Below are 11,440 nucleotides of genomic sequence, written 5' to 3' on the forward strand. Positions count from 1 at the left end.
AAATAAATACATAAAATCTTTAAAAAATAAAAGGAAAATTGTATAGTGTGTGAATAATATCTCAGTAAAATTTTCCCCATCCCCCCCCAAAAAAGATTGTGCAGACTTTGAATGACGGCTGGAAGAGCCCATCCTTGAGCCAAGGGCAGATGTGTGGAACATGAACTTTGCAACCTCATTTTAGACTCTTCAGAGGCTTTACTCCTTTCTGATTTAAGTACATTTTCTAGATTGCTGAGTCTGTCAGATAAATGACTTTCCATTGAGGTGTGTACTTGAGGAGACAAATTTATATTGTTTGTTTTGACTTACAATTTTATGAAGTTGTGTTTTTATAACCATCACTGTTGCTGCTATTTATGGCACTGCTCTCTACCCACTTTCTCTGTATTGACCTATGTACTTTGCCTCATAACCCTTGAAGGTAGGCACTGTATTAGCCCCATTTAACTGAAGAGGAATCTTAGGCACAGAGACCTTAAGTAACTTGACCAAAAGCACACAGATAATTAGTAGCACTGACAAAAATCAAGGCAGTGATCCACCAGCACCTGTGCTCCTGATCTGTACACTACATGACCTGTAAGTCAATATAAACCCTTTATAAAGAGACTCAACTCTTTACAAGATTTTGAGTGAAGCAGAAATTATAGCCGTATGCTGAAACCACGTGCTCATTCATAAATGGATGAAGTAGCAAGTCACTAATTGAAAGGTGATCTTGCTGATGTGCACAGCCAAGGCAGTAATGCTAATACAACTGAGCTGTCCATTATCCCCACCAGTGTACCCTTTTTAGGCCTTTTCTTTCCCTTCTCAGGTGAGATCTTTATTGGTTCCTGTCTTCTCTGAAGGTTGCTGCCTCAGAGTCACAGCTTTCCTCCCGTATGTAGACTGCCCCACACAACAAATCTTTGTGAGAAAGGTTGCACAAAAGAGGTTTGGAAAAGAAGTGGCTTAAAATGCCCTATTGCAGTGTTCTGGCAAAGGAACTAATTGACATTTTTATTCCAAAGGGGGGAAAATTGCCTAATAGCATGAGTCAGCGTGTACTACCACCCATGCCAAATGCTCATTCTTATTTCAGCTCAAAGGCCTCAAGTGGGTGAAAACAGCTCTCGTTTTTGCTCAGTGTTTTGTGTGGTAGAGTTAGATGGATGCTGTTTAAATTCTATGCATACGCCAATTAAAATCACTAAGGAGTTCTATCTTTTTTGTTCCATCCTTTTTTGCCCTGAGGTATTTTATTCTTCTGAAAGTATCCATAGTTAAAATTCAAACTCCCATCACCCACCTACATTAATGTAGAAAATGAGGCAGGGATTTTGCAGTCTTTTGCACATATATTTACTGTAAACTGACTAGAAGATTTAAGACTGTTAGGCATCAGTGAAAAACTGGGTGATTTTCTGGGTAGAGTGGAAAGCAGATGGCTGTGATTTGTACTTTAATTCATTCCATTGAGTAGTTGGGAGTTGAATCCTGCAGAGGCAGAGACCAGGAGGGAAAAAAGTGGAGGTAAATGAGAGTAATGGAAGTAGGCTGTTAGTGGCAGAGATTTTCCTCTGGCACTTTGGGGTAAAAGTGACTTCTTGATCACATGTGTCAATTTATTTGTTTGAACTTATTCTTTTCTAAGGGATGGGAATAAAGAGAAGGAGTGCTCCGTGCAGGTATTTCCCTTCACGATGTCTCATCATATAGGTCTGGCCCAGGCAGGGCCCTCCTAAATGTGAGGCCTAAAATAATCCAACTGGTTAGAAGATGGCAGGCCAAATGGCTTGCAGATGAGAAAAATGTCTTCAGCATTTATCGTGACTTAAAATATTTATCTTGTATAAACTTTGCCATTCATCCAATTGCTGGGTCTTTGATTTACATGTCCTTGCATCTATGCTGTTTCTTCCATTTGGAAGGCTCTACCTCACCTACTTTCAACCCCTATCTTTCCATGTCCAGATGCTACCAGTTCTTCAAACCACAGTTCATATTGGGTTATGCAAGTTGGAAATGATCTCTTTTTCTTGAATACTTGTATACATTGTTTGTGTCGTTGGTCACTTTATACACTGTCACCCTTGTGGAGTAGGCTGCTATGGTCACTACTAGAACCATAAGCTCTGTATTGTCCATAATGGCTGCACAAGGCCTGGTGCAGAGAATGGGCTCAGTATGTGTTGAGGATATGAATGAATTAATGAATTTCAGCAGGAGTAAATATGGTTGAGTGCTCGATACTGATACAATTTTCCTAAGAGCTGTAAAAATGTACACATGAGGCCAATTGTTGGCCAAGACGTCCAGTGCTAAGATGACTGACTAAAGTTCAGCCAATTGAGCTGCCCCTTGGTCCTGTCCTTTACCAGGAACATCCTGATTAAGGGACAGAAAGCAGCAGCTCTCAAGCAAGTTCCTTTAAAGTGTGAGAGTGTTGAAATCATTGCTTCAGTAAATGGACTCTTTTTGGTATTCACTCTGCTGATCCTAAGAGGCTCCCCAGGCAGCCAGGGGTTCTGAGAGAGCAGTGACCTCTTCCAGCACTGTGGCACATGGCAAGAGACTGGGCACAGGGGGAGTTACCTTCTCCTGTAGACAACGAAGGCTCAGGACCCAGTTCTGGTTCCATCCTATAGCAAGGATGCCTAAATAGCTGTGCTGAGCTTGCAGAATGCTGCCTCCGTGATCAAAGCATAATGGGGAGCTGGTTACAGAGGTCACAGATTCAGGACCTGAGAGAGCCTCTGTTTGTAGCAAAGTCTAGTACATGGCCACCAGTTGCTACACTAATCATATATCATTGGGCTGAGGAAGGTAGTCCCTTGAAGGAAGCCCATTGGCAACTAATGGTGGGTTTCTTTTAATAATATGGGTACTAAAAAGGATAAAAGCTGTTTCCTGACACACTCAGGATTAGAGCAGCCCTCAGCCTAACTAATGATGTTGAAAAACCTAACCGAGGTGGTGCGGCCTGGTACTATGTGTGGGGTAATGGATCATCCCTTTTCTGTGCACTCCTCTGTTTCAGTGTCCAGGTAAATGAAGCCTCTCAAAGGAGATGTCATCAGTGTGATGTCACACCCATGTACCTGGAAAGAGCTAGATGTGGTTAGATATTGTCTGCAAAGATTACGTGAGATAACTGAAAGGAGTAGAGAGGTATCCCACTGAGTACCCAAGTACAGATGTGTCATGTCTCTTTAAAAGGAGAGGTTAAGTGTAGCTGGGGGCTATTTAAATAGGCACTGAGTAGAACATGTCAGTGACTCATACTTTGCTGTGACTGTAAAGAATTTACCAGTTTGTTATTGGGTGGAATCAGTAATTTCAGTAATTAATATTAGATATGGATCCCTAATGGGTTGGGACCATGACATTAAGGGTACAAAAATTCACACTGAGGCACCATTCGTGCTTTCCAGGTTTAAGAGCAAGTCAAATGTGGCTGTTAAATTCAGAAGCAGTGGGGGGCAATAATTATACCTTTTCTAAATAGGTTTTTTATAATGAGTTTCAATCTGTGAAGGCCCTGTTTTCATTTAGATTGGGCCCTTTTTAAACTAGGGTGGAAGGCATTATTTATTTTCTAAGTAGAGAAGAAGATCCATGGGGTAATACTTTTAAAGCTTATTCTAAGTGCAGAACACTTAATTTTATTACTTATTGGGTCAGATTGTCCATATGCACTACAAGATATTTTAGGGCAATGAGTACTTTGACTATGGGGAATGTAGACAACACAATAGTTCCAGTGCTGTAGCTCAGGCATATCTGTTTCCATTTTATGCTCAGTAACTGCCTGGTTGTTTTTTGTTTGTTTGTTTGTTTGTTTGTTTGTTTGAAATCAGCTTGTCCAAATATGGGCCAGAAGTGGAAGAGAAAGGAGTGAGGCTGAAAGCTGTCAATAGTCTAACATCTAAAATGGAATCGGATTCATTATCACACACTGGCCTCCCCCCACATCACCTCGCTGCTCCCCCATTCCCGCCTCCTCCCCCCCGCCCACCACACTCGGAATACACACAAAACACCAGTTTCTTTCCACCCCTGCCCGTATGATAAACTGTGAAGGAAAAATCCCTCTTCAGTGTTCACCTAGTCCTTGTTCTCCGTGTCTGGCTAACTGTGGACTGGCTGGTCTAGTCCCCAGACTTGGAGGACACCACCTCCCCCCTTCTCCCAGGCCTGCCCCTTCCTTCGCTCCCTCCCCGTCTTCCGAGAACGCACAGAACAAAACACATTTCCTTTTCACACATGCTAGTGTTTTATTCATTAACGCCACATGACGTCCTTGGGTCTGGACAGGGGACCCTTTCCGTTTTGGTCTCCACATAAGGGACCATTACTCTGGCATTTCTTCCAGAGACGCAGCATCTATGGAAGGGTCTTCGGTTTCTGGGTCACAGGCGTCGTCACTTGTAGAGGGAGCCTCCTCCTGGTTTTCTTCATCTGTGTCGGGCAGACTTTCTTCATCCGTGTCGGGCTGGCTTTCTTCATCCGTGTCGGGCTGGTTTTCTTCATCCGCGTTGGGCTGGTTTTCTTCATCCGTGTCGGGCTGGTTTTCTTCATCTGTGTCGGGCAGACTTTCTTCATCCGTGTCGGGCAGACTTTCTTCATCCGCGTCGGGCTGGTTTTCTTCATCCGCGTCGGGCTGGTTTTCTTCATCCGCGTCGGGCTGCTTTTCTTCATCCGCGTCGGGCTGCTTTTCGCTGACTTTTCTACACCCCCTGTAGCACAAGATGATTATCTTCGGCTTTTTCCCTCCCTTATGCTTTTCTTCAATCTGTCGAAGGACCGAAGTCACCTTCTCTGTTAACTTCAGAGCCTAGGAGGGAAACCAGACAAACCCGGAAAGACATTGGTTTGGGGGAAGTGGGTGGGAAACCCGTAAGAAGGGGATGGGAGGAGGCTGAGAGGGACTTGAGGAGGGGCTTGTGCCAGGCGAGGGCAGGGGAGAAGCCTTCGCGGGGGGGGGTCCGTGGGGAAGAGGAGGGGGCCGAGGAGGAGGGGAGTCTGACCTTTCTCCGTCCTTCGTCTGCGACCTGGGAATCACTCTTCCTCTTCACTCCTGTGGTTGGCGTGGGTGTCTCTTCCTCTGGAACAGGCTCCATCGTGGGTGTCTCTTCCTCTGGAACAGGCTCCATCGTTTCCTCAGTTTCGTTGGCCATCGGGTAGCCGCAGCGCCCTACTCAGGGCGCCTGACCTGTACATATACCGTCCAGGACACTGAGGAGCCCCACCCTCGGCTGTGATGGGCCATCAGAAATTCCTTCCGCCAGTGGTAACCACGGTGCGGGGTGACATCACAAAGCCCCACCCTTCACAATCCGGGAGGGGGAGGGGAGAAGGGGAGGGGAGAAGGGGAGGAGAGAAGGGGAGGGGAGAGGGGGAAGGGAGGGGGCAGAGGAGTTTGGCTGCTCTGGTTAGACCGAGGTGGAGCTTCTTCAAAACCCCTAAGCGTTTTCCCAAAGTGACCGCTCACTCTTCCTCATCTCCTCTAGGTAGGTGCTTGTGGTGCACAGGGCAGGGGGAGGGTGTTTCCTCTAAGCCGTTCCCCTCAGCCGTCTCCATTCATTGGTTCATTCTGTTGTCTCCTATCTCTAGTCATCATCTAGTATTTCATGAGCTTTTAGTGCATGTTTCATTTTAGAACAGTTTCAGATTTACAGAAAAACTGTGAAGGTAATACCCATATGCCCCACACCCAATTTCCCTTATTATTACCATCTTGCATTAGCATGGTGCCTTTGTTACACTTGTGAACCAACAGTGAAACAGTTATTAATTAAAGTCTGTACTTTATTCAGATTTCCTTTGTTTTTCTTAATGTGGTTTTTCTGTCCCAGGCTCCCATCCAGGATGCATGTGACATTTAGTCATCATGCCATGCCTCATTAGGCTCCCCTTGGCTATGAAAGTTTTTAGACTTCTTGTCTTTGAGAACCTTGAGAGGTTGCTTTTTTTTGTTGTTTTTTAACATTAAATTCTCAGATGTTATTGATGTTATAGTTGAAAGTTTGTACCCTTTTACCAAGCTCTTCCTATTTCTTCCACCCTGCAGCCCCTGGCTAATAATTTTCTACTCTCTATTTCAATGAGTTTCACTTTTTCTTTTTTAAATAATGCACATATAAGTGATACGATGCAGTGTGTGTATATAACATCTTCTATATCCACTCATGTAGTGATGGATACTTGCATTACTTATATGGGCTATTGAGAATAATGCACTGCAATGCCTACCTATGTTTTGTTTTGTTTTTTAAATAATTTTTATTGTTATTCTATTACAGTTGTCTCAATTTTTCCCCTTTGCCCTCCTCTGCCCATCCCACCCCCAGCTCCCACAGTCAATTCCCACACCATTGCTCATGTCCATGGGTCATTCGTACATGTTCTTTGTCTAGTCCCTTCCCCTTCTTTCCACCATCGTCCCCCTCCCCACCTCTGGTCACTTTCAATCTGCTCCATGTTTCCATGCCTATGGTTCTATTTTGTTCATTAGTTAATTTTGTTCATTAGATTCCACTTATAGGTGCAATAATATGGTATTTGTCTTTCACTGACTGGCTTATTTCACTTAGCATAATACTCTCCAGTTCCAGCCATGCTGTCATGAAAGGGAAGATTTCATTCTTTATTTCTGCTGTGTAGTATTCCATTGTGTAAATGTGCCATGGTTTTTTAATCCTTTTCATCTACTGATGAGCACTTAGGCTGTTTTTAGCACTTGGCTATTGTAAATAGCGCGACTATGAACATAGGGGTGCAGAGGTTTTTTTGAATTGGTGTTTTGGGATTCTTAGGGTATTTTCCCATCAGTTGAATTGCTGGGTCAAAAGGCAGACCCATTTTTAGTTTTCTGAAGAAATTCCAAACTGTTTTCCACAGTAACTGCACCAGTCTGCATTCCCACCAAGAGTGCATCAGGGTTCCCTTTTCTCCACAGCCTCGCCAGCACTTGTTGTTTGTTGATTATTAATGATGGCCTTCCTGACAGGTGTGAGATGATATCTCAATGTGGTTTTTATCTTCATCTTTCTGATAGCTAGTGATGATGAGTCATGGTGATATGTCTATGGGCCCTCTGTATGTCCTCCTTGGAGAAGTGTCTATACAAATCCCACCCATTTTTTTCATTGGATTGTTTATCTTCCTGGTGTTGAGTCATATGAGTTCTTTATATATCCCTACCTAGTATTTTGGATGTCTTACCTAAAACCCCACAGAGCTAAATACCAATATTTAAGTTTCAGTGAAGAAATGAGTTACCGCACTTCCCTCCAACACTTGGCTCTTCTAGACAACTTTCCAGGTTGTATTTGGTGCATGTGTATGTGTGTGTGTGTGTGTGTGTGTGTGTGTGTGTGTTTACTGAATGTACTTCAATGGTTTTTTTCTCCACCCTCCTCATACTTATAAGCTTTTTCTCCAGAGAACCTGAAACCAAGTCAGTACCATCAGAGTTATGGACCTCCCCATGGTAGTGGCTGAATTAATCCCTTGGCTTTGTCACAGGGATGCTGTGGATGTTTCTCTCTAGAGCCCTGAGGATCAGGATCCTGTGTGCATGTGTGTGTGTGTGTGTGTGTGTGTGTGTGTGTGTGTGTGTGTAACAGAGGCATTGGCAGCAGCAGCAGAAGCATTTTGTAAGGTCCTAGGGAGACTTCTGCTTCAGGAGTGTGACTTCCGCATCCCATACAATAATGGCTCTTCCTCCACGACTGACTACCCAATGGACCTGTATATTGAATAGACTCTCCAACCAACCTATGTATAGAAAGGGAGCAACAACTGGTTAAGACACAACAAATGTTCACAAGGTAAGACTCATTGCCTCAGACATAGTGTCAGTCACATCTTGTTTTATAATTGGGACGTATGCTTCCATCTGAGGCTCACAGAGAGGTCCAGGCTGAGACACATGGTCGAGGACTACTTTAAGGCAATGACTGTCACTATATGCCAATCTGCTAAACTGGCTAATGTGAGTCAGATCTTTAGCAGATGCTTCATAAGACTCACAAATGCAGCACAGAAAAGGGCAGTTGAAAGCGAAAGCAGGCCAGCAGGCAGTAGCTCAGAGTGCGTGCCTACCAGTACGCAGCAGAGCTAGTTAGGAGGCAAAAGCAAGACAAGCAAGAGCCCCGGTGGTGGTGGACAGAACCTTGGTGTCCTGCTCACACAGCCGATTGTTGTGATCACTCCACAGAGACAGGATGGACCCTTCTCCCCAAATCTGGTTTGGATGTCAAGACTGATGACACAGGTGCGAAGAGAGTATGAGAAGTTTATTACTCACATAATGAGGCTTTCTGGGGAGACCAGGGAAGGCTCTCAAGCAGGTTCGAGAATGGTTTGAGATACACCTGATACTAATATAAAATAATATTGAATGTCAACTGTAATTTAAAATGAAGAAGAATGGCTTGAGGGAGCAGAGGAAGGAGACGCGCCTTTGACGGTAATAAGAGGATGAGCCTGGAATGAGTATTCCATACAGGTTAGGGTTTGCATGGTTTGAACTGCCTGCTGGCCCCACAGAAAAGTGTAAAGTGTGCCTGGGCTTTCTCATCAGACAGGCAAGGCAGGGAAGAGGACATGGTGTGGTTCTCTTATGGAATAGTCTTGTGTAAATGCCAGAGGTTTCAGCCCAATTTAGAATTCACATAACCCTTACAACTAACCTTCTTGTATTGTTTTAGCATAAGCTGCTTTTCAGTAGATAAACATTTATCAAATTCAAATTATGGCCCTTTAAATATTATCTAAAGTGGCTTAGAATTATCTTGGTTCATCAGAGGAGAAACTGTAGAAAGAGAAAAGACTGCTAGCATCAACAAGTCTGACACTGTCTACAATAGAGCAGACTAATTATACTACCTGGTGAATTATGCGGGGTTACTTATATTTTTTCCTATTCCAGGTAATTACTATAGCACACAAAGACTGTAATAATAATAATAGAAATTAACATTTATTGATCACTAACTCTATGTAGAAATTATACTAAATATTCATGTCCCTACTTAATCTTCATCACAACCCTATTCATGTAAGTGACAATATAGCACTTTCTGCCAGCTCTGCTGGGATTCCTGTGGCTACCTCCATTATGACTGCAGAAAAAGAAAAGACCACAGTGAAGGGCACATGGGAACATTTCTAGGCCAGACTCAACTTGGGCATGCGGGACTCCTGCTCATGTCTCATTGGAAAAAGTTCACAGAGCTACACCCAACTGCAGTACAAAAGGGGAAATGTAGTGTATCCAGAGGAGAACTTGATTGCTGGAAACAGCCAGCAGTCTCTGTCACCACTATCCTGTCCATCACCATCCCCATATTTAGAGTAGGGTTAGGCCCACAGTAAGTCATCACAAATGTATCTTTTGAATGAACCAGTTTGAGTTTTTTGGGTCAGTTATGGAGATCAGAAACGTATAGGACTTGGTTAAGCAATGGGTTCTTAGGTTCAACACAGAAGTGCAAGCAGCAAAGAGTAAACTGGACTACATAAACATTTTAAAAATTATTTCTTCTACAAACTGACCATCAAAAAATGAATAGGCTCCCCAAAGAAAGAGAGAAAATATTTGGAAATCATATATTTGATAAAGGTCTAGTATGCAGATATAGAAAGAACTCTTACAACTCAAAAACAAAAATACTATAACCCAATTAAAAATTAGGTAAAAGACTTGAGTAGACATTTCACCAATTAAGATACACAAATAGCCAAAAAAAAAAAGACATGAAAATATGCTCCATATCATTAGTCATTAGGGAAATACAAATCAAAACCACAATGAGATACCACTGCACACCCATTTGGAAAGCTATAACCAAAGACATAACAAAATAACAAGGATATGGATAAATTGAAACCCTCATACACTTCTGGGGGGGACATAAAATGGTGCTATCTCTAAAAATCATTTGGCAGTTCCTTAACAATTTAAACATAGACTTCCTATACTGCCCAGCAGTCCCACTTCTAGGTATATAACCAAAAGATTACAAACAGGTGGAAAAAATGGGTGAATGAAGCATTACATGAGAGATAAGCAGATAGTATTTCAAGAATGAAAAAAATGGTTAATTTTATTAAATACTCTGCATAGATGAGGTCAAACAGTTGATTATTGAAATTGATAACATGGAAGTCATTGGTAACTTTGAAAAAACAAGATTAAAAGAGTAGGAAAGATTTAGCATGAACCTGAACAATGTGTATCAAGGAGATAATGTGATGGGAGGAAGTGGGCATAGATAGACATTTTCTTTTGAGAAGTTTGGTACTAAGGACAGAAGAAATATGGGACTATTGCCAGAGGAGGATTTGATACCAAAAGTAAATTTGTTAAGAGGATAGATTCTGGTTACACCTGTATGATGATGAAATTGATGATATAAAAGATCCAGGGGATAATTGTAGAGGAAGAAATATTGAGACAGCAAGAAGGGTATTCAGAGTGCTAGTAGATGGGATCTATAGTAAAGGTGGAAGACTTAGCCTTATGTGAGAACGGGGAATGTTTATACATTGTACAGAAGAGAAGGACATACTCATGGTACAGTTACAAATGTGGGTAATATGGTGGAATTGTTGAGGAAGACTTAAGGATATTGTCTCCTGATTCTTCATCCTTTTTCAGTGAAGGATAAAGTAAGGTGATAAAATGTCAGGAGTGAGGGTGGGGTTTTGAGGAACTGAGAGGATAAGGTATTGATTATTCATTTTGAATAATGGAAATCAGCACATAATATGAAAGGATTGCTGATTTGAGACATGCGGCCAAAAATTTAAGGTGAGATCAGGCAGCTCAGTCTTGTAAATTTCTAAAGCAGCCTTCATCATTTGCATACAGCAACAAAGAAGGTAGATAGGTAGGTTTAGGAAGGGTAGTACGTTTGCCAAGAAATTGCCATGGTGGAAAGTAGGCAGGGAGATGACAGTTTGTGAAAGTCAGTGATAATAATGATGGACGATGAACTGTAAATTGGTTTGGGATGCGGAGATGAGAGATAGCAAGGGTGGTTAATTGTGAGATGCAGTCGGGTTCATAAATCTGGAGTTCAGAGTTGAAGAACTGTTGGAGGTGGGTGTGTCTGTGTGTGCACGTGCGTGTGAGAGAAGCAGTTTGGCAGGAAGAATAATCTCCTGTAGCTCAAGGTGTATGTCTTAAGATCAAGAATTAAGAGCTGGTTCAATGAGGAGGAATGTGAAAGTCTAGAGCATGAGCATTAAAGATAGTGCCTTCAGTGAGATGAGAGAAAAATATTATTGGATATGAGAGCATGAAAGGTTTGCAAAGCCAAAAATGTTGGGTTAATATCCACATGGATGATAGATGTTGAAGTTGCCAACATGGTAGCAGAAAGTAACTGAGAAGTTAAAGTGTCTAATGAACGAAGGGGAAGACATAAGAGGGGTAGCACAT

The 11,440-nt window shown here is 42.5% G+C and overlaps 1 protein-coding gene across 1 annotated transcript; it reads right to left on the minus strand.

The window, feature by feature from the left end:
- Positions 1-4,339: 4,339 nt before the first annotated feature.
- Positions 4,340-5,165, minus strand: LOC129075532 (clumping factor B-like). The gene is made up of 2 exons (XM_054579600.1): positions 5,016-5,165; positions 4,340-4,822 (listed from the first exon to the last, which is right to left on the minus strand). Exons 1-2 carry the CDS (start codon positions 5,163-5,165, stop codon positions 4,340-4,342), a joined length of 633 nt encoding a protein of 210 aa, XP_054435575.1.
- Positions 5,166-11,440: the final 6,275 nt, after the last annotated feature.

Source organism: Pteronotus mesoamericanus, unplaced genomic scaffold, assembly GCF_021234165.1.
Source record: "Pteronotus mesoamericanus isolate MK-2021 breed Mesoamerican mustached bat unplaced genomic scaffold, CSHL_Meso_final contig_55, whole genome shotgun sequence".
In the NCBI taxonomy this organism is placed as follows: domain Eukaryota; kingdom Metazoa; phylum Chordata; class Mammalia; order Chiroptera; family Mormoopidae; genus Pteronotus; species Pteronotus mesoamericanus.

Excerpts from the sequence above, each read along its gene's own strand:
- LOC129075532 (XM_054579600.1), bottom strand. The coding sequence starts at position 5,165 with ATGGCCAACGAAACTGAGGAAACGATGGAGCCTGTTCCAGAGGAAGAG. Across the intron at positions 4,823-5,015 it reads CAGACGAAGGACGGAGAAAG|GCTCTGAAGTTAACAGAGAA; the intron begins GTCAGACTCCCC and ends TTTCCCTCCTAG.